Source organism: Urocitellus parryii, chromosome X (genome assembly GCF_045843805.1).
Source record: "Urocitellus parryii isolate mUroPar1 chromosome X, mUroPar1.hap1, whole genome shotgun sequence".
Taxonomy (NCBI): Eukaryota; Metazoa; Chordata; class Mammalia; order Rodentia; family Sciuridae; genus Urocitellus; species Urocitellus parryii.
Window position 1 is genome coordinate 5,046,704 of NC_135547.1, and position 20,533 is coordinate 5,067,236.

The 20,533-nt window shown below is 53.8% G+C and overlaps 2 protein-coding genes and 1 long non-coding RNA gene across 7 annotated transcripts; 1 reads left to right on the forward strand and 2 right to left on the reverse strand.

The window, feature by feature from the left end:
• Positions 1–5,914: 5,914 nt before the first annotated feature.
• Positions 5,915–10,698, reverse strand: LOC144250754 (uncharacterized). The gene is made up of 3 exons (XR_013342530.1): positions 10,614–10,698; positions 7,532–7,617; positions 5,915–6,038 (listed from the first exon to the last, which is right to left on the reverse strand). It is a non-coding gene; the product is annotated as an uncharacterized LOC144250754 (long non-coding RNA).
• A 167-nt stretch (positions 10,699–10,865) lies between these two features.
• Eola2 (endothelium and lymphocyte associated ASCH domain 2) lies at positions 10,866–17,129 on the forward strand. 5 transcript variants are annotated; one of them, XM_077793734.1, is made up of 3 exons: positions 10,866–10,904; positions 15,210–15,672; positions 16,453–17,129. In XM_077793734.1, exons 2-3 carry the CDS (start codon positions 15,420–15,422, stop codon positions 16,674–16,676), a joined length of 477 nt encoding a protein of 158 aa, XP_077649860.1. In that variant the 5' UTR covers positions 10,866–10,904; positions 15,210–15,419; the 3' UTR covers positions 16,677–17,129. The 5 variants fall into 5 exon arrangements, with proteins under 5 accessions (XP_077649860.1, XP_077649856.1, XP_077649858.1 ...); XM_077793730.1 differs by lacking the exon at positions 10,866–10,904 and adding an exon at positions 10,944–11,779; XM_077793732.1 differs by lacking the exon at positions 10,866–10,904 and adding an exon at positions 10,944–11,563.
• A 706-nt stretch (positions 17,130–17,835) lies between these two features.
• LOC113176390 (heat shock transcription factor, X-linked member 3) lies at positions 17,836–19,800 on the reverse strand. Its single transcript, XM_026380870.2, has 2 exons — positions 19,018–19,800; positions 17,836–18,610 (listed from the first exon to the last, which is right to left on the reverse strand). The coding sequence occupies exons 1-2, from the start codon at positions 19,594–19,596 to the stop codon at positions 17,945–17,947; spliced, it is 1,245 nt and encodes a 414-aa protein (XP_026236655.2). The 5' UTR covers positions 19,597–19,800; the 3' UTR covers positions 17,836–17,944.
• Between the last annotated feature and the right edge of the window lie 733 nt (positions 19,801–20,533).

The following is a 20,533-nucleotide window of genomic DNA, read 5'->3' on the forward strand; positions in this document are numbered from 1 at the left end:
CCCCCATTAACAATTTCTAATTACAATTAGTACATTTCACACCAGTAGCAGTTTCTTTCAATGTCTTATACCACTCAAGAAAGCAAGGAGTATTACCCAGAGTAGAAAAGTAGGGCTGAATCTGGTACCTGTAACTATCCAACATAGTATGCTGTTAGAATAACTGGTTGGCCATTTGTGAGATCAAAACTGACAATTTCGTCAGGCATGGTGGCACATGCCTGTAATCCCAGTGGCTCTGGAGGCTGAGACAGGAGGTTTGTGGGTTCAAAGCCAATCTCAGCAACAGCAAGGCACTAAGCAACTCAGTGAGACCCTGAGCTGGGGATGTGGCTCAGTGATCAAGTGCCCCTGGGTTCAATCGCCAGTACCCACCCCCCAAAAAACCCTGTCAATTTGCCCAGACTCCACAGTTATAACTTTAACCCCTGCACACTTCAGAGGCTCGACAGTGATATGAAAGTTTATACCTGCACTCCTAAACAGATATTTCAAAGCAGTCTACTTACAGTGGTACACTTCTCAATTAATCAAGCTTATAATTATGATAAACAATAGTGCACACAAGGCAAATGTTAAAATTACTGTCAGGAGTGTAATAATTTGAGAAGAGTAAAACAGAATATCCATCTCCTTTCAAGTTATTTAACCTGTTTGTATTCCATTAATCTAACAAGTAGAGAAGATGAGCTAGAAAGCTAAAGTTCCCCCAAGGAATTGTTAATGCACAAAGCCTGAGCACCAAGAGTTTAGCATGGGCTTTCATACCTTACTTTGCAATGAGAACCAATCAATGGAAACTGCTCCAAGCCTCATTTCTTGATTGTTTTCATCTGAGTCCATGCTTTATGAAGGTATCTTCAAGTAAGGGGAAAATTTGTTCCCCAAAGCACATTTGGTAATATCTGGAGGCATTTTTTGGTAGTTACATGAAGGTAAGGGAAACTATGATTGGTATCTAGTGATTAGAGTACAGGGATGTTGCTCAATGTCCTACAATGCACAGGGCAACCCCCACACACAGCAAAGGACGAGCTGTCAATGACCAGGGGCAAACACTAGCTAGTGTCCTTTCATGCACTATGTGTATCTCCTTCCCAAAGCTTTTCCTAAGCAGTATTCTTGATGGGTGCTACAACATTCCAAGGCCACCCTCCCTAATCGTTGTCTTCACTCCCTACTCTCCTCCTTCAGAAGCAGCATGTCCAGAGACAGGGGGTTAGGGGCCCACATTGCCAAACCCCACCTGGCCCTAGACATGGCTCCAGCTCAGCCATGCAAGAAAAACCTGAACAAAACCAACTCCTTCATTTGGGCCATAAGCAGCAGCCACCCTGTTGCATAACTCAGGGCATCACAAGGGGAAAACTGCCCCACAAGCCTTCTTTCTACAGCCCTCCATGGAATAATGTACAGAATTAGAGCTCTCATGTCATCTCTCCAAATATCACTGCAAATTCAGGAAAAAGAATTAGAAGCCTCATCACAAGCCAAGAGAACGGGTAACCTCAAGTTTTCTCCAGAGTAAAGAGATGCATGTTCAGATCAGCGAGGAAAGAAACACGCTGCAGGGATGAACCTAGTCATCATAGAAGGCTGCTCCTGAGCCACAGAGGCTGCACCTCATCATCTCTGAACCCCTGCTGTCTACATACCCCTGGCCCACCAGAGGCACACAACATTTTGCCAGACAGTTGAGTGGCCAAATGAGATGATCAATTAATTTTCCTAGGAAGAAAACCAACAGCTTGCCAGTACAATTGCTCGTAGTGACACCCAAGTGAAGGCACTGACGGCAGTGATCGGCGTACAGCTCACTCCTTCGCCCAGCCTTATAAGTTGGGCCCCATCCAGTTACATGGCCTCCTCTCCTATAGCCTCACTCTACAGATGGGTCTGCTCCAGCCAAAAACCCTCTTTAAGTCCCTGGGCTGTATTTAACCCTCTCAGGTTGCCCTCCCCAGGTCCCATTCAACAAAATCCTCTTAACTCAAGATGTAGCTAAAGCCAGGCACAGCTGTAATTCCATGTACTTTAGAGAATGAGGTAGGATCACAAGTTTGAGACTGGCCAGGGCAAATTAGTGAGACCCTGTATAAAAACCTAATGCAAAGGTCTGGAGATACACCTCAGTGGTAGAGGAACCTGAGGTAAAAGAGAGAGACAGAGTGTGAGAGAGCAAGAGTGAGAGAGTAAGAGAGAGGCTGACACTCGGCTGGAATATCGGCTCCTCTGGGAGACCTCTCCAGCCCCTAACCCAGAGGTAGCCATTCTTTCCCTCTTAACAAGTATCTAACTAATGCTGCCTAGCTTCAGATTCCAGGATTCAAAGGTAAGCCTTAAAGATGACCCTAGCAGCCCTGGGGATAGCACAGAGATGAGTATATACCTCCAGAGAGCCCCTGCCAGGACAGTACTGCTGACTTCACTCTGCCTTGTGTCATGATGCCATGCATGCAGACTGCCCTTAACAGCAGGCTGTGCTCACACCCCTGCTAACAGATCCGGAGATGCCCTGTGAGCAAATGCCCTGGAGACACATCCCTATGGGCACTCACGTAGCTGTCTAAAGCAATAGAAACCAAAGCACCTCCCAGGAAGCCTGCTGCAGGGGGGCAGGGCATGGTTCTGCCTATGGGAAGATAGCAGCCGGGCCCTTCCTGGAGCTGCTCAACCCACACCTGCCCTCCAGAGCATCCACTGTGGGTGCTCATTCATCTAAACAGTCAGTATGGACTGCATGACCTACTGTGTGCCAGGTACCAGGAGGACCCAACAGGGTATGCCCCATGCAGGCCCCTGAACTGGGAATCCTGGCTCCACACCACCCTGTCACACTGGTCAGGACTGTCAAGTCAGGCCCAACCTGCTGTCCAACCCCGCTTCCTTCCTGTCCCTTCTGTGAGTGTTAGTCCCAATAAATCTGTGGCTCTGCTCGCTCCCTCGCATGCTCTGCTTCCTGGACCCAATGTGACACAGCTGGTTCTGGACTTCTGCAGGTGGTAATCTGGGGTCTTGGTGCAGGATCACCCAGTATCTGCCTAGCTGGTGATGAAGACCCCACAACAGGCACGTAGGGGGTGTGCAGACAGACCCAGGCATAAGGGGGCAGCCCAGGTGCCAGACCTTTGGTGTCAGAATTTTACTGGGATGGCTACCTTGTGCAGAGGAAGCTTCTAGCAGGTGAGGACACCTAGGCACGTGTAATGCATGGGAAGGCAACTGCCAAGACAATGGAAATGATCAGTGGCGATTACATTGTTGGATGACTCCCTGTGGATTAAGGAAGGCAGAGGGCAGTTAACCTATGACTAAAAACTAAGCAGAAACACAAGCTTCTCCTCTAGGGTCATAAAGTAGCTCCCATGTCAGGCACAGTGAACTGCAGAAGTTGAATATCAAAAACACTTTGATAAGAAGGCCGGCCTCCAAAGATGGCCGGATGTTCAACCAAGGCAACTCGGTCTTGCCAAGAGCAGAAGCACTGTGCACAGACCTGCCTGTCAAACACGGGGAGCAGGGACAAGCAGAAGATCCCAAATGTCAGACTCCCCAAATGCCTCTGAAACTTGTGAGCCTACAGTATGCCTCACCCCCCCCCCACGCCATTCCCAAGGGAGTTATAGGAATCTTTTCCCCCACAGCAGACCTCCTTCCTAGGAGCTGTCCTCACTGTATCTGGCTGGCAGGGAGGGTGTCCAACCATCCCAGCTGGCTGTGGGGCCTGCAGTATTACAACCAGGAGAGGGCTCAGAATAGCAGGATGGGGCCAACCTGCTGCCAGATGTCTGAGCAGAGTTAGGACAGTACAGCACAACACGGACAGGGCTGCTGGGCCTGATAAGGGAGACAAAGAAGACACCTATAGATGAAGGAACAGCACACACCTGCACCTATGGCCAGTCGGAGTCCCTAGAGGACAGGACACTAAGGGAGCCTGACCAGGGGTTCTGAAAACTCAGATAAGTATTCCCTAATTAGACACATAACCTAAAGCCCTGGCAAGGCCCCTAGGATGGTGCAAACTCACTACTGGGATGGATCCTAGAAACCAGGAAACACCACTGTTCTAGGAAGAACAGCCTTGAAAGGCTAGCAGGGCCATGGCAGACAGTAAAAAAAAGAAGGGAGACAAGGGTGAAAAGAGTGGGTCTGCTGGAACTGGACAGATCAGGTGAAGCCAGAAGACTTCCCAGGGGAGTATGTGCCCCAGAGGGCTCAGAAGACACATCCTGTACCAAGAGGTTCAGGGATGTGCTGAAGAAAGGACACTAGCATCACTCAGAAGCTTGGCAGTTGCTCCTCTACAGGCCAACCCCAAGGGAGCCTCGTATAGAACAAGGCTCCCAGGGAAAAGCCCAATAGCCTGCCACCCTCTCCTCCTCTTTCTTAGCCGCAGAGAGGTTGGGGCAGCACTGAACCACACTGAGCACACAGAAGCTGAGCTGAGGACTACACATCCTCCACAGTTGAGAGCAATGGAGACCACCAGCACAAGCCAGCCTCCCTTAGAGCACAGCAAAATCACAACCAACACGGTACAGCTCAAGGTGGACACTCAAAGGGAGCAAGGGTGAGTGAGCAGGAGGCTGAGGGCAGCCATGCCAACAAACCACTCACCTTGCCTGTTCAGTTCCTGCCCCAGTCCAGCTTCTAGAACTGGAACACATTGAATAACATGGTGGCCAGGTCCCCAGGAAGGAAGCTGCAGTACCATGGCAAGTAGATGCTGATGTTCCCCCAGCCCTGCCTGAAGGCAACAATGGCTATGTGCTGGGTCACTGAACAGCAGGGAAATGGGAATAACCAGAGAAGGCTCTTGCACACAGTGTCCCATGGGACACTCATATCTGGAGTCTCAATAAGCTCCATGGGAAAGGTGGCCTCAGGAAGAACTGCTGTGCTTACCTAACTAGACAGAGGATGTTGCTGGATCCAAAGTGGGATGATCCATTCCCTGAGGATTTGACTGCTGTGAGGTCTTGAACATGGAGGGGTGGAATTCACAATGGGCTGCAGAGCTACTGCCATATCGGGTCAATTTCCTGAGGAACCTTTCAGAATATGGGCGAACACTTACCATAATAATAAAAAAAAAAGTAGGAGGAAAAATGCAATACAGCATGTGCTCAATTGAATAACCAAACACTATAGGAGAAAAAGCAAGAAAAATAAATGTTCCTGCCTCTCAGAAATGACCTCAGGACCGTTCTTTGCTTCTGATTCTCATACACGTTTCTGTACTTTGCAAAGTTGCCACAGTGAGTGTGGAGGCACATGTCAGCAGAATGGGTCTTCCGTAGAGAGCCCACTGATCCCAAAACTCCATCCTAGTAACCATGGAGAGGAGTTGACAACTTGTCTTCTGGCATCACCCTCCAATCATGTAAACAAATAATCTGGATTTGTCACTAGGCCATGGCATGACATTCCACCCCTCCCCAGCTTTGGAGGGCACATCACATGGCTCAGTGCTTGTTTGCATAAAGACTGAACTATTAGGAGAGTAAAGAACAGAGTGTGTCAGGGCCAGGCACAGTGCTACATGTCTGTAATCCAAGCTACTTGAAAGGCTGAGGCAAGAGGATCACAAGTCCAAGGCCAGCGTTAGTGAGACCTTGTCTCAAAATGACAAATAAAAAAGGCTGGGGATGAAGGTCACTGGAAGAGCATCCCTGGGTTAAATATCCAGTACACACACACACAAAAGTATAGTCTGATTAAATTAAAAGCTGCTAATAATGTTTTGGCACCATAAATTCACAGAAACACACAAAGGTCATACTTGGCTCTTTACTATCTGCATCTGTTTTAGTTTGAATCTGGAATAGCCCTCAAAGGCTCCTGTGCTGATGGCTTGGTCTGGAGAAGAAAGCAGAGCTTGTGGAGGAGACTCAATCCTGATGCCAGGAGTTGAGCAAAGCCCAGTGTTAGTGGGGAGTAGACAAGGAGAAGGTGCTTGAGAAGGAGCAGAGGAAGGAACCCCAAAAGGTTCCACATATCTGCAGGCTACTGCTGGCCTGGAGGCTCTGGAGCCCCTGCAAGGAAAACACAGTGGAAGGAGGAAGTGAGATGGGTCTGGGGAGGGGAGGGCACACCTGACCCGTGATGGCCAGAGAAGGTGGGAGTGAGTCCCCATCAGGATATGGTCCATGAGAGGAGACAGGGAGCCGCTGGTGAAGAGAATGTGATCAGGAGGTCAGACATCAGACCATTTCCAGGTATAATGAAAATCAAGGTGGAAAAGCATCCTTGTCCATTTCTCTGTGGCAGCCAAAGACCTCCCCACACGAAACCTAGTGAGGCCATGCTTCCAAGGCCCCACTGCTGCAGCAGAGAGCTGGACTTGCAGCTGCTACCCTGGGACTTCACCTCCTGATCAGACAACAGATCAGGCCTCTGCTGGGCACTCTTATGCCCAGGGAGATGGTGCATTAATCTGTGAACTGCACCCCACTTCTCAGCATATCCGAGAGCAAGGAACAGCCCAAAGAGTCAGAAACAGGAGCGCTTACATTATGTCCCCATGGAGTCCCCCACTAGCAGCCATATGCTATGAGAATACAGCTCCTTAGGCAAGTTCCAGCTCATCAAACAATAGGGGCTAAGAACAGGAATGGCACACATTCATGGGACCCTCACTTAGATTCCAAACAGCTCTGAGGAGATGCTGTGGTGCTGGGCAGGGGCTGGAACGATTTGTGGAGGAAAGAGACCTGGAGGGGACACCACCTAGGTGGGAGTCCCATATGAACTTTAAAGCTCCTTGAGCCCTGAGGCCTCCCTCATGTGAACAAGGTACCCTCTCCCACTCATTTTGCCTCCAGCTTTCCTGTTTTCTTGAGCTTCTCCAGGAAAAGTGTAAGTACCTCTCACTGGGAGAGACCACACCTCTGTCCATCCAATGTTTACTAAGCAGCTACTATGCCCGGCACCCAGCTTACAGAAAGGAGTAAAAGCGGCCTGGCCTTCCAGGAACTTAGAGATGCTGCTGTGGCCACAGACTCCGGGAGAGCAATTGCAGCTCTGGGTTACAAGGACCTAATGCTTGGAGCATGGGTCTACCAGAAGGAAGGCGACCAGAAATAGGATACTTGATTATGAAACACTGAAGGTGAACTGAAAGTTGTGCTTTGGAGGATAGGTTGTCAGGATAAGAGGGGATGGACATTCTATTCTGTACGAACCATAGCTTCAAAGCAAGGGGTCCTGTGGAACAGGTTGGGTCAGGGACCAGGTACCCCAAAGCACCCTTTGACTCTGGCCAGTGTTAGTCCAGAAAAGGGGAGAGAGCTCAGGCTGAAACTTGAGGCGCCTGCACCCCAACAGGAGAAGGCTTGGCAGGTTATCAGTAGGGAACTGATTTGCAAGGTAGAGAGTGAAGGGTACTGTGTGGAGGACCAACAGAAAACACACAACACAGGACTCTAGGCCAGTCAGGAAAATCAGGGAATAGCACAGACACCAGAGAATGTGGCCTGACCTCAGCAGGTAGCAAAGGGAACAAAGGAAGAGGAATCTGTCTTCTTACATGTAAGGTAGAGGCAGGGACCTAGAACTTGGCTCTCCAGTCACTGGGCAGGACAGTGTAAGGAAGCATGGTATCCTGAGGGAAGGCTGTGGTGTGAAAGAGGAAAAGCCAGGTTGGCACGAAGTTGGGATGTGGTTTTGGCAACTTAGGTCTGAGGGGCAGCAGCACATAGGGTGGTGCTATTCGGCTCCCTTCAAAACAAAAGATGGTTATTCCCTGCCTCACTGGCAGGAACCAACAATGCATCTAGGGGAAAGGAAAGCTGTAGGGGGTTCATCCCTGTGGTGCAAGCCTCAGCCCCGAATTCTGTGGACACAGGCAGGCGTCTCTCTTCTCCCAGTTGCTATTCCTCTGGAGTGCACCCTAAAGTACACACTCAGGGTTCGGTTAGGTCCATGAGGACCCTGGTTTGGCCATTTTCCCCTCTTGACTAAGCTTCCTCCTCAGTTCTGCCCTGTGCCTCTGGCAGCTCCTCCCACAGCTCTGTGGGCTCCTCCCCCAACTTGACCACAGGTCCCCCCTCCCTGGTGCAGCACTAGGTCTTTCCCCAGCTCTCTCCAAAGATCTGCCTGCATCTCTGCACCAGCTCCTTCCAGAGTGCTTGAGCACTCAGCAACTTCCCCAATTCTTAGCCACAGCTCTGCCTATTCGCTATAATCAGCATCTCCTCAGCCACATCTGCCCCCAGTTCCGCCCTCCTCCCCCCAGTTCTGTGCTAGCTCCTAGCTCACCTTTCTCACAAGTCACCCCGTTCTTGCATAGTTACTTCTCCCCCAGCTCTTTCCTATAAAGACAACCTCAGAGACAGGTCAGGTGGCATCCACCTGTAATTCCAGTGGCTTGGGATCCTGAGGCAGGATGGCGAGTTCATCAGGCTCAGAAACCTAGTGAAGCCCTAAGCAACTCAGTGAGAACCTGTCTCCATATAAAATATTAAAAAGGGTGGGGGGCTGGGCAGGGGCTGGCTTGTGGCTCAGCGATAGAGTGCCCCTGGGTTCAATCCCTAATACCAAAAAAAAAAAAAAGAAGAAGAAAGAAAAAGAAAGACAACCACAACTCTTTCCCATAAAACTCTGTGCTCTTCCCTTGCCCCTCCCACAAAGCTGCCCCCTATCCTGCTCCAGTAAGGGCTCATAGACCCACCCAGCTCTTCCCACACTCCCCCCCCCAATTCCTAACCCAGCTCTCACACCTGTGCCCAGCTCCTCTCATAGCCATGCTCCTCATCTGAAATCTTACCACTCATAAGCCCTTCCCTAGTCCTCCCATAAATCCACCCCACTCTCCTTGGGTTTCTCAACCCCACCCACAACTCCTGCATAGTAACTCACAGCCCTGCCCTGCTCCCAAGTTCCAACTCCTGCCCCTGAACCTAGCCCACAACTACTCCTACCTTTGCATTTGTGGCCCCACCCCGATTCCTACCTGAGTAATAATAGCCCTACCCAGCTCCACCTTTTGTTGTTGTTGTTGTTGTGTTTTGGTACCAGGGACTGAAATCAGAGGCACTCAATCACTGAGCCACATTCCCAGCCAAATTTTGCATTTGTAGAGACAGAGACTCACTGAGTTGCATAGCCCCTAGCTGTTGCTGGCTATGAAGTCGTGATCCTCCCAACTCAGCCTCCAGAGCCACTGGGATTACAGGTCTGCACCCAGGCCAGCTCCAACACTTCTCCCTCAGCCCAGTCCCAACAGGAACTCAGGAACTCAGCACTCAGCCCCACCCAGCCACCTCCTACAGAGGCCAGCTCTCAAACAGTACATAACTCCTTGAGCCCCGCCCTGCTCCTCCCACAGGTGTGCTCCCACACTATTTCATTACTCACAGCCCCGCCCCAACTTCTACCTTAGTCCAGAGCTCCATCCTCAACTCCTTCGCACCACCCCTCCCAATTCCTCTCTCATTCCACGTAGCCCCGCCCAACTCTATCCGCAGACCTGCCTCCAACACCTACTTCACTCCCTGCAGCCCCGCTGCCAACTCCCGCCCTACAACTCACGGTCCCGCCCAGCTTCTCCCACATCCGGTCCCCACCCCTCCTCACCCCGCCCACCCTGCTCCACCTGCCGGCCCGCCTGGCTCCACCTGCAGTCCCAAACCCACCTCACTCCTCGCAGCCACGCCCCCAACAGCTACGTATTCCTCATAGGCCCGCCCCAACTCCTACCTCCTCGTGGCCCTGGGCTTGGCTACACGTTTCCCCAACCCCGCCCAGAACTCTCACTCCTCACAGCCAAGCCCAACTCCACCCGCAGCCCCCGCTAACACGCCCCCAACGCTTGCGTCACGCCAAGCCCCGCCCCTAACTTTCTCATTCCTCGCAGGCCCGCCACCAACTTCTACCTCACTCCTCACAGCCCTGCCCAAAACCTCTAGGTCTTGCAGCCTCGGGAAACTCCACCTTGCAACCCTGCCCGGAACACCCACCCCACTGCTCTGGGCCCAGCACACCTCCACCCCCATCTCTTCCCGCAAACAGGCCCGCAACTCCTCCCTCACTCCTGAAAGCCCCGCTCCCAAATACCACCTCATTCTTGCAGGCCCGCCCCAACTCCTACCTCACTCCTTGCAGTCCCGCCAAGCTCCTCTGGACAAGCCCACCCAGAGCTCCCATCTCACTCCTTGCTGTCAGGCCCCCAGAGCCTATGTCACTCATGGAAACACCGCCCCCAACTCCTACCTAAGCCGCGCCGAGCTCTTCTGGATAAACCCGCCCACAGCCCCTCTCTCACTCCTCACGGCCCAGAACAGCTCCGCCCGCAGCCCCGCCCAGCTCCTCCCACGGACATGCCTCCAACGCCTACGTCACTCCTCCCGCCACGCCCCCAACTCCTTCTCATTCCTTACAGCCCCGCCCCAACTCCTACCTCACTCCCAGAAGCCTAGCTCAGCTACCCTGGCGGCCCCCCGCGCCCCCAGCTTATACCTCAGCAATGCCCCCCCCTTCCTACCTCCATACTCAGCCCGCCCAAAACTCCTACCTTAGCACTCTCTCATGGCTGGCCTTTCTCCTCTCTAAGCTCCAACCCTCCCCGCAGCACCGTCCCTAACGTTCTCTGAGGCTGGCCTCATTCCAACCTTTCCTTTTACTCCCGTGGGTCCTTTTCTAACTCTACTCCCTCTTCCTGGTCACGGGACTGCCGAGCTCTGATCCTGGTGGGATGGGCCAGGGCGTCAGGGCCTGATCCTGGTGGGATGGGCCAGGGCGTCAGAGTCCCAACAGCATTTTCTCCCTGCCGCTTGGGGAGGAAGTGCGTGCTGGCATGAGTGCGTGATTACGTACGCGCGTGGCTCCCTGTCCGTGGCACGTGGCTACAGGCGGTCGGCCTGATTGGCTGGGTACAAACAAGCTGCGAACCGACGCGAGTTGTACGTAATCACGTGTGGGCGTGCTTGCATGCGTGGGTGGGTGGGTGGGTGCGTGCCTGCCTGTGCTCCTGCTGGAAGGGACTTTGGGGGCTGGGCTAAGGCGTTAATGCCTGCGAGCCCCTGTCCACAACCTAAGGTGTCCCAGAGGCGGCAGCAGCGCAGCCCCAACACCGGCCCAGCGCTCTCCTGGGCCTCATCGTCTCCTCACCAGCCGGCGGAGCCCTTCCCAGGGCTGGTGGCCTCTCCTGGGCCGCGGTGGACTGTCCGGTCCGATGGTCGCAGGTCGGAGTTGGACCAGTGCCAGTGAGTCCAGAGTCCTGAGACTGCCCGCGACCTAAGAGAGCCAGGATCACCCCTGCGGGCGCCTGTGTGCTCCTCGCTTCTCCTAAGGTGCCTCTGGACTGGGGTTTCCCTGGAAGTGGGACTCAAAACCCATGCATTGGAGCCCTCCTCAGCTCCTACTCCGACAGGCTTCACGCCCTGTCTTCGGCCAAGTGCGTGTTTGTGATGTGCTTCTGCCAGCACACAGCTAGTGTGCTGCTCCACTCACACCTGCCCCACCTTACCTTGAGCTGTGTGGACTCCCTGAGACCCCAGGCGATGAGATGTTCAGCTCTGCACTGGGGCGCTGTGCCCTGTGAGGTCTGCCCAGAATTAAAGTGAGGGTGATGTGATTTGGGGCCTCCAAACCTTTGCCCTGAGACCATGTGAGGAGAGGTGCCAGTTTTCTGCTCTCGGATCCTGGGTCCTGGCCTAAGAGCAGGGCTCCTTTCCCGAACTGACTTCCCACCCACCTAACTGATACATCGTGTGATCCTTGACCCAGACGGGACTAGCCGCACTGTCGTGGGCATCGGTAGCAGACCCAAGCTCTGGTGAGGTGCACATGTGTGTTCCCCTTGAAACATGCCCTCCCAGGTAGTCCTGGTCTTTGGTGCTCGCTGAGTAGGAAAGCCTTCTGGTGCCACTATACAGCATTGCTGTCTAATCCTTCACCTGACCTCCTTATCTCCTGTCCTTGTGCAGGTGAAGAAGCTGAGACAAGCAGAATGGGGCTTCCCCCTCAAGCCCCAGGCAGGTACCCTCTACAGCCCCAGGCAGGAGGGGGCTCAACCCCCTGATTGCCTTTAGTTGTCACTAGGGAGTCCACCCACGCAGGTCATGTTTCAGAGTTGTGGTTTTGTGGTGTCCATGAGGAAGGTGTCAGCTCAGAAGCTGAGTGGTGGGAACTAGGCAGACCTTCACCACTCTGGTCACATATCTCAGTAGAGGAGATAGAAATGGCGAGGCCTGGTGAGAGGCATTCTGCCTCCCTCATAAGTCATGAGGATGGGGGATCCTTTGTCACCCATCAGCAGGATGATGATGCTGTGGGCTGTGTGTGGGAGAATGGCACCACTGGTTGGGTGAGTCTTTGTGGAAGGCCCCTTGCTGGCGTATTTCAGCATCTTTGATGTGTATGCCAACAAGTTTGTGACAAAGAATATCAATTCTAGTGGCAGAAAGTGGGAAGCAGCTTCTAACTATCCATCAGTAGAGCAATGCGTGATCGTGTAAATTATGGGACCGCCAAGAGTGGGATGCCATCCAGAGGACGAATAATGACGCAGATCCAGAGGTACAGAGAGGAAGAATGTGCTTGAAGTGCTATTGAATGGAAAGGTCTGGCCCTGCTTTGTGGAGATGTGTGGTTGGGGAACACCTCACACCTATCTATTATTTTGCCAAGGTAGCCATAAGAAAGTGCCACAAATTGGGTGACTTAAGTAACAGGAAGATATCCCCACACATTTCTGGAGGCTGGAATGTGAAACCAAAGTGTCAGGGGCCTCTGCGTCTTCTGTGGTCCCTTGGAGAATCTGCTCTATCCCTCTCCCAGCTTCTGGCTGTCGGTTGGCAGTCTCCGGTGTTCCTTGACTTGAGGAAGCATCACCCCAATCTCTGCCTTCATCTTCTCATGGTGTTTTCCCTCTGTGTATGCACACCTCTAAATTCCCCAGTTTTGTAAGGACACTATCTATACTGGATGGGCGCCACCCTAGACAGTTGAATTTTACTGGATTCCATTTGTAAAACATCCATGTTTATATTTATGGTTGTGGTGTGAGGTGCTGGGGGTAAAGCCCTTCAAGATAGGGTTTCTAAGGGGACACAGGGAAACCCTGAGGACCCAACAAAGGCCCTGGGGTAGGAACTGGCCCTGGGATGGAAGACAGGCCTGTGCAGCAGCAGCAGCAGCAGCAGGGAGGTGGATGAAGGGGAAAGAGGGCTGATGGCAGGGGCAAGGAACCAGATCAGGAGGGAGCTTGTGGGCCTGGTGAGAAGTGTCCGTTCTGCCCTGGTTGGGCAGGAACCCTTGGAAGGTTTCAGCAGAGGAGTGCCATGATGTGGTTGCCCCTGAATCGGGGTCGCTCTGACTGCAGCTTGGATGCCAGAGAGCAGTGCCACATGCTGAGCAGCGATGAGGATACTGCTTGAGAAGCCAGCAGGTGGTAGGAGATTGGACCGGGATGGTGGCCATGTAGACCGACCATGGCATGGCATGAGATTGGGGATATGGCCATGGGACATAGGTGGTGGATGAGGGAAAGACAGGGTGGAAGGAGAGCTCTAGGTCTGGGGCAGAGATATGGTATAGGTGGTGACCCCACCTACAGATGTGGAAGGGAGGTGGATTTGGTGTGCAGGGGTTGGGTCCTCAGTCTGTTGCCCTGACCAGGAAAGGCTGAGGCTAAGAAAGTTTGGCCAGTGGGCCATGTAGTAGAGGGGCCAGCAAGCACTCTGGAAGCCTGGGAAGGAGTTGGAAAGGGGATGGTCAGCCAGACCTGGGCTGCTGAGGGTCATGTGAGGTGAAGACAGAACTAGCCAAACCCATATTCAGTGCCTGTGGGATACCAGATACCCAAAGGGGAGGGTTCATGTAGCGAGGGCTTGAGTTCAGTGAGGTGAGGAGGGAGACGTAGAGAGCTTTGCTGAGGTCTCTGCTGTGCAGAGTTGTCGCGGAGGGAGACAGAAGCTAGAGGAACATCCTTCTCGTGATGCAGCATGTGCGGGCACACCTCTGTGTGCAGAGGAGTCCTTTTGTGTCGGGGGGCGGGGAGTAGTTTTCCTGAGTGAGAGCACAGAGGCAGGGCCCAGGCCCTGGAGTGAGGTAGAGAAAGGATGGCTTGTTAGGGGAAGCCCAGCCCTAGAAGGAGGAGGAAGGCAGAAGATCTGGCACAGAAAGGGAGGCTGTGGGTTGGTGGAGGAATGAGTGCCAGGCTTCTTTTGTCCTGATGGGGCCTTGTCTTTGGAGGGTGGGCGTGTTTCCTTAAAACCATAGGAGATACTTGGGGTGAAGTGGATGGGCTTGAAGAGGGTACAGGGAGGCACTAGGCAGAGTGGAGGGGGCAGCTCATGGGTAAAGGGCAGAGGCGCCAGAGGACAGGACCCCAGGCTTGATGTTGCTGCCGCTACCAAGAGTAGCCACCATTTGGGACTGTCCTACTAGGGGCTCCCAGCACCTGGCCTGCCCTCACAGCCCCAAGGAAACCGAGGCGGCATGACCTTCAAAGAGTGAGCTGAGGTTCTGCCCTCAAGCCCTGGTGGCTGCCCTGATGAGGGCCTGGGCTTCTCACTGAGCATAGCACAGGCTTCCTGTGGAAGGGGTCCGTGGTCTCCTGAGGTACATGCATAAAAAGGTGAGGGCCTCGTCAGGGAGTGCCTGAGGTCAGTCTGTTCCACTGTGGGCAGTTGCTTCGTCTTTCAGCTCCTCCTCCTCTCAGCCATAGAGGGGGCCCAGCAAGTGCTACTGGGCCTGCTGGGTCATTTGAGGATTAAATTCCGTCTGAGCATTCCAGGGCCGGGCACACGGAAGGTGTATGCACACTGGGTAATTGTTCTTATTCTCAGGATTCCTTTGTCTTGGCTCAGGTGGGTGGGGAATGGGGCTCGAGGGGCATGGCACCCGAGTGGGTCTGGAGTAGGTACTGACAGGCCACTTGACATCACAGGGAGTTCTGACATAGGAATCGATAAATGTTGGACACCCAGGAATCGTGCGCAGCAGCCTGCAGTGGTGGGAGCCAGACACTGAGGGACGGCAGTGCTTGTGGTGGCGTGGCCAGGTGCCGAGAGTGGTGTTGGGGCGATGTGGGCAGGCAGGAGAAGAGAGATCCAGGCCTGTTCCTCTGTGCCAAAGGCAGCCCACTCAGGGTGAAGCCCCAAGTAGGCCAAAGGGGGCCTCCCTCCTCTGTTTTCACCCAGGACATGGTGACTCCGGACATGCTACTGACCACACACTGCCCTGCCTGTGCCTTTCTCTAGCTGTTGCCATCCTACTCCACGTGCTCGCCAAAGACGCCACAGGATGGAACCGAATCATCCAAACCCCAGCACCCTGCCTTGAGCCCATGGTGGAGCAGGGCCTCAGTGACTGTGTGGTGACAGGTAGAAGCAGCGAGCCCTCAAGGTCAGTGCGGTTTCAGGGCCCGGGGGAAGGACGACTTTGCTGGCTGTGAGCCCAAAGGGAAGAAGATGAAGTTTTCCTGCCTGTCCTTCCGGCAGCCTTATGCCGGTTTTGTCTTGAATGGAGTCAAGACCCTGGAAACGCGGTGGCATCCCCTGCTGAAGAGCCACCAGAACTGCACCATTGCCATCCACATTGCTCAGAGGGACTGGGAAGACAGCTCCTGGAGGGAGCTGCTGGTGGAGAGGCTGCAGATGAGCCCTGGGCAGATCCAGGCCTTACTCTGGGAAGGGGAGAAGTTTGGCCGAGGAGTGATAGCTGGTAAGTGGGGGCATGCCGACCAGGGTGCAGAGAGCTCCAGATTTGCCCCCCGGATGGTGCTCTGAGGTTCATGGCTTCTGCTCTGTTTTCCCTTGAACTGGTGGGCACGTTTGCTGCAGTTTCCCTGAGCAGCACAGCTTTGGAGGGGCCGCAAGAGGCACTGGGCTGGGGGTCTGCGGGCCTGGCTGCACACAACCTTGGTAAATCACCTCTCTCCCCTGGGCTGCAGTTGCTATTTGTGATCTGAGAGGTGTCTGTCTGTGGCACGTGGCCACTGAGTGCATGCCTCCAAGTCCAGAAGGGGCAGCACTGCATGCCGTTCCAGTTGAGTGGCCTCTAGAGTGAGGCTGCCTTCCCGGCTTCATGTGCCTGCCACACCCGTGATGTTCCCTGGGCGCGTGCCCAACCTCTCAGCTGTCCAGGTCCCGCGTTGGCACCTGCCACCTGGTGACCTCCTGAGGCGTCCCGTTGGCAGTGGTTACCCCTGCAGGCACGGTGCCCTTCTGATATGTAACTGCCACCTCAGCAGTCTTATGGGGCCCACCCATCCCTTGTGCATCCTCAGTGAGGACAAGGCTCTTTCCTATTCATGTCACCCTGGATTTCATGAACAGAGTGTGGCAGGTCACCAGTGTTGAGTGGGAAAGACTCAACTTGCCTCTAGTCTTTTCAGTGATATTTTGGGCTCCAGCAGTGTGCCTTTCAGTCACCCTGTCGTCACACGGCAGGCCTTGGATTATGGAAGGGAAAGCCTTCTGTGTGTTTTCTCTTTGGGCACAGGGCTCGTGGACATCGGAGAAACGTCGCAGTACCCGGAAAACTTAGCTCCCGACGAGGTTGTGGAACTGGAAAATCAAGCTGTTCTTAGCAACCTGCGGCAGAAGTATCTGACAGTGGTTTCAAACCCCAGGTGGTTACTGGAGCCTGTACCCCAGAAAGGGGGAAAGGATGTGTTTGAGGTGGACATCCCGGAACATCTGATCCCCGTGGCACACAAGGTGTGACCGCTGTGGGCTCCAGAGAGGAAAGTTGTTGAGACACCCAGTAAATCATGAAACAGACCCATGAAAATCAGGTTAGGTGTGAATCGCCACAGCCCTCAGCACTGCTCGTGGACACAGATATTGCTATGCTCACTAGAAGGGAACGGGGGAGGCAGACTTTCCCTGGGCAGTGCCTCCTTGGGCTCATTGAGATCATGTGTGGTACCTTGACCTTCAGGGGACAGGCAAGGCCACCAGGAAATGTCTTGGCATTGCCCCTAATTTTGGTCCAGCTACTTTCTAGATTGTGCAAATAAATGTCCAGATGGTAACTGTTTAGTGCTTGGGGCACCCTTGTGGGTTTTCCCAGCTCTTTCTTTGAGTCAGAGCTCTGGGGTGTATGAAGAGCACCCAGGGGCATGGTGGGCAGTCTGGGACCTGGCACTGAATCCTGCTGGAGAATGACCAGCAGTTCATGGCCCAGTGCATCCCAGGTGAAGAGAACATTGGACTTGGAGCAGCCATCTGTTCCCTCTTGTCATTCTCACACTGTGGGAAAAGTGTCCCTGGGTTCTGCATGGATGTCGTGCAGCTATTTCCTTCCCAAGGAGAGGATCCTAAATACTGCTGTGATTGAGTCAGGTCGACTTTTGTAGAGACACGGGTGCTGTTTATTTTGTAGCAATCTTTGGTGACTTTGTAGCACAGTCTGTTGTGGTAGTTATCTGTGGGGACCAGGGGCTCCCCCCACCCTCATGGAGACCGGCATGGCCTGACTCTCGTGAGGCAGGATATAGTACCGTCCATCCCCTCCCAGATGGGAGCCTGATTTTAGGCCTGCAAAGAAGCCCACTGTGTGTGGGGAGACTTCCTGGCAACTCCGGGGTGGGGTTGCCCTGTCAGGAAGGAAATCTCCTGCGTTGAGATACCTGAGTTGTGTGAGGTGCTTCCCAGGTCAGGAGCCAGGCTCTTCTGTCTTCTGAGCAGCAGGCCATTCAGGGACCAGATCTTGCTGAGCTCACACTCACCATTGATTGCCCAGCCAGGTCCTCCGCTGGGGGCGTGGAACAGCTGCTGCTTCCAAAGGAAAGGGGTTAGGGGGAACCTAAGCAGCACCAGCCACCACATTGTGCAAGAGTAGCACGGGAGGTTACAAAGAACAGGACCCACGACTCTTCTTTAGATCATTTATTTACCCCTTCAGAGTTTTGTTTTCCTCTGTCAAGACCAAAAGTGGGTTCAACATTAGAAAATGTTGACTTTTATCATTGGTGCTGCGTGGGCTGAGTTCAAGGACCTGTGTTGTCCTTGAACTGCTCACAGAGTGCACATTTGTAATCTGAGGAGCCCTCCTGCACCTCCTCCTCATTGTCATCCTCCTCGCCCTGGCCTTGGCCTTCACCTTCACCTTCACCATCCTCCGGGGGCTCCCTTGGGGACATGGCTGAGAGGGCGGCCAGCAGGATGGAATAACAAGTGTTGTACAAAGACATGACTGAACAATAATCAGGGTAACCCTGGGGGCTTCCGGGCACTTCCCCCTCGCCTTCCATTCCGGCAGTAGCTTGGGAGGAAGGTGTGCCGTCTTCATCCCCATCGGGGCCACTTGGCTCCTGCGGGAGCTGGTTTTCCAGGGGTTGTTCAGAGACACTGCTCATCGCCCACACCCCAGAGGGCATGAAGGGCTGTGTGCCTCTGGGCCCCTGGTGGTCCAGGGCTTCCCTCTGGGGCAGCTCGTGCTCTGCCTTGACCTCATGGTGGAAGCGTGGGGAGCGTCTGGTAGGGACCAGCTTCTTTTTCTTGGCAGACGACGCGCCGCGCTCTCGCCCAGCCGGGTTCTTCAGTGGCGTTGGTATGCAGGTCCCACGCTGAGCAGAGCTTCTCGCTTCTCCTTTTTTACAGATGTTTTCCAGGAGCCCTGGCTTGTCCTTCTGGAAATTGGAGTTGCGGTAGATCTGAAACAAAAGGAAAAGTTTTAGCCTTCCTGGGGTAAAGGGTGCCTTGCTCCGCCCACCCCCACCCAGAATCCTAATGGACTTGGTTTGTAATGGAGGAAGTCATTTTCAAGTCCCTGGCCAGTGTGGCCGCCCTTCCTGCGTGACCCCACTAAAGAAAATTCATAGATCAAGGGGGTCAAACACGTGCATGACAGTAACTGGCCTCTCAGCCCTTTTTTTCTTGCCTTCAGATTATCTCTAAAGGGCTGTCGCTTAACATGAAATGCTGATTGTTCATCTTTCCATAGGTGATCTACCACACTAGACCAGTGATCCTTGGGAATGAGCCCTGTGCAGTGGGATTCATCTGGGGGCGCTAGGAAGGCATTCAAGAAACAGGTGACAGGAGTACTTTTCTACTTTACCATCATTCTCTTCTTCCCCCGAGAGTAAGCCGATGCATCTTTTGGGCGGATCTTGCTGAATCCATAGAGGTTCAGCTGGCGAATGAAATTCTTCAGGCTGTCAGTTTCAAAAATCCTCTCTGCACCCCTCCGGCCAAGGACCTCTCTCTGGAAAAGGTCAGCCTCGATGACCATGATGTCTCCTTCGCCACCCCAGCACACAGACCTGAAGGTGTCATCCTCCACTACTGCCCAAAGCTTTCTGGGGAAGGAGAGCCTGAGAAGGTTCTCAGTGCCTTCCTCGCTGGTCACCGGCCGGCTAGGTTCTTCTGGTGGCTGGCTCCTACCTTCTGGCGGCTGGCTCCTACCTTCTGGCAGCTGGCTCGGTTCTTCTGGCGGCTGGCTCGGTTCTTCCAGTGGCTGGCTCTCTTGGGAGCCGGGATCTTGGCTCAGGGCTCGGTCACCATACCGGTCCAAACCCTGTCCTGAATCCACCTTGGGATCAGGTGGAGGATGAGATAGGGGCTTGCTCGCTGGCTCTTCGCTGGCCAACGAGGCCACCTGGACTTCAGAGTGCTCTTTGACACACTCACTGGCCATGGCGCTACACTATCAGGAGCATTTCCTACCCAAGACTGGTGTAGACTTCCTAGTGAGTCTAAAGTGCCTTCGTCCAGGGAAGAGGCTCTATAAATACAGTCCGAGAAGTTCTAGAGCCTCGTAGCAAGGCAACTAGGCACTGACATCACCGTCCTCTTTATTTGTCATGCGATGTCACAGAGCTGACAGGAAGCCAGGCTGGAGGGGGAGTGCTGGCTGAGGGTAGAGGAGGGGAGGGGCGGGGGGGGGGCAGCTTCCCTTTGCTCAAAGTGTACAAAGGTGTGGTTCTCATTCCTAGAGAAGTCTCCCTTATGCTGACAGGCACATTGTGTCACCTGCCAGCCTCTCCCTAGAAGAGATGAGAAACCAAGACCCCATAGCCGCTCCACTCCCAGAGACAGAGGAGGCCTGTTGCAATCCTCTCTGATTTGCTCAAAGACCAGTCCCCAGTTAGTTGGAGCCTGGGTATTACTGAGCCAGGCCTGGTCATGTGGGCTGCTGGGTGACCATACCTCCGAGGTACGGTGGCCCAGCCTTTGGTGGGTAGCCCCCTGCTTTCCTCCTCCCTCCCCCTGCCATCTCCTCCCTACTTGGTATCTTCCAACTGCTCCTGTGGGTTGCTAGGATCTTCTCCCATGGGCCCAAATAAGGAGTGTGTTTCATTGCCACTTGGTCAGGTTGTCCCAAACTAGGAGTAGAGCAGTGCCAAGCAGGGCGGGAGCGCCTCCAGTGTTGAAGGATCGTGTTCCTTCCCCCTGTTGTGTGGTTGAAGGGCAGCGTCTCAGCTGAGCTTGGGAGGCTCCTCTCGAGCTCGGCTTACTGCCAAGCCTCATCCCTCCGCAGATGACGACAAAACTGCCCTTAGTTTCCACTGCTCCCCCCGCTGCCCTTCTCATTGCCCAACACGTGCACAATCTTGAGGCCTGGTCCACAGGTG

Bases quoted from the DNA above. Each gene is read 5' to 3' on its own strand.
- LOC113176390 (XM_026380870.2), bottom strand. From the start codon at position 19,596: ATGGCCAGTGAGTGTGTCAAAGAGCACTCTGAAGTCCAGGTGGCCTCG. The intron at 18,611-19,017 runs GTAAAGTAGAAA...CTTTTGTTTCAG, and splicing joins GGGGGAAGAAGAGAATGATG to ATCTACCGCAACTCCAATTT.
- Eola2 (XM_077793734.1), top strand. From the start codon at position 15,420: ATGAAGTTTTCCTGCCTGTCCTTCCGGCAGCCTTATGCCGGTTTTGTC. The intron at 15,673-16,452 runs GTAAGTGGGGGC...CTTTGGGCACAG, and splicing joins TGGCCGAGGAGTGATAGCTG to GGCTCGTGGACATCGGAGAA.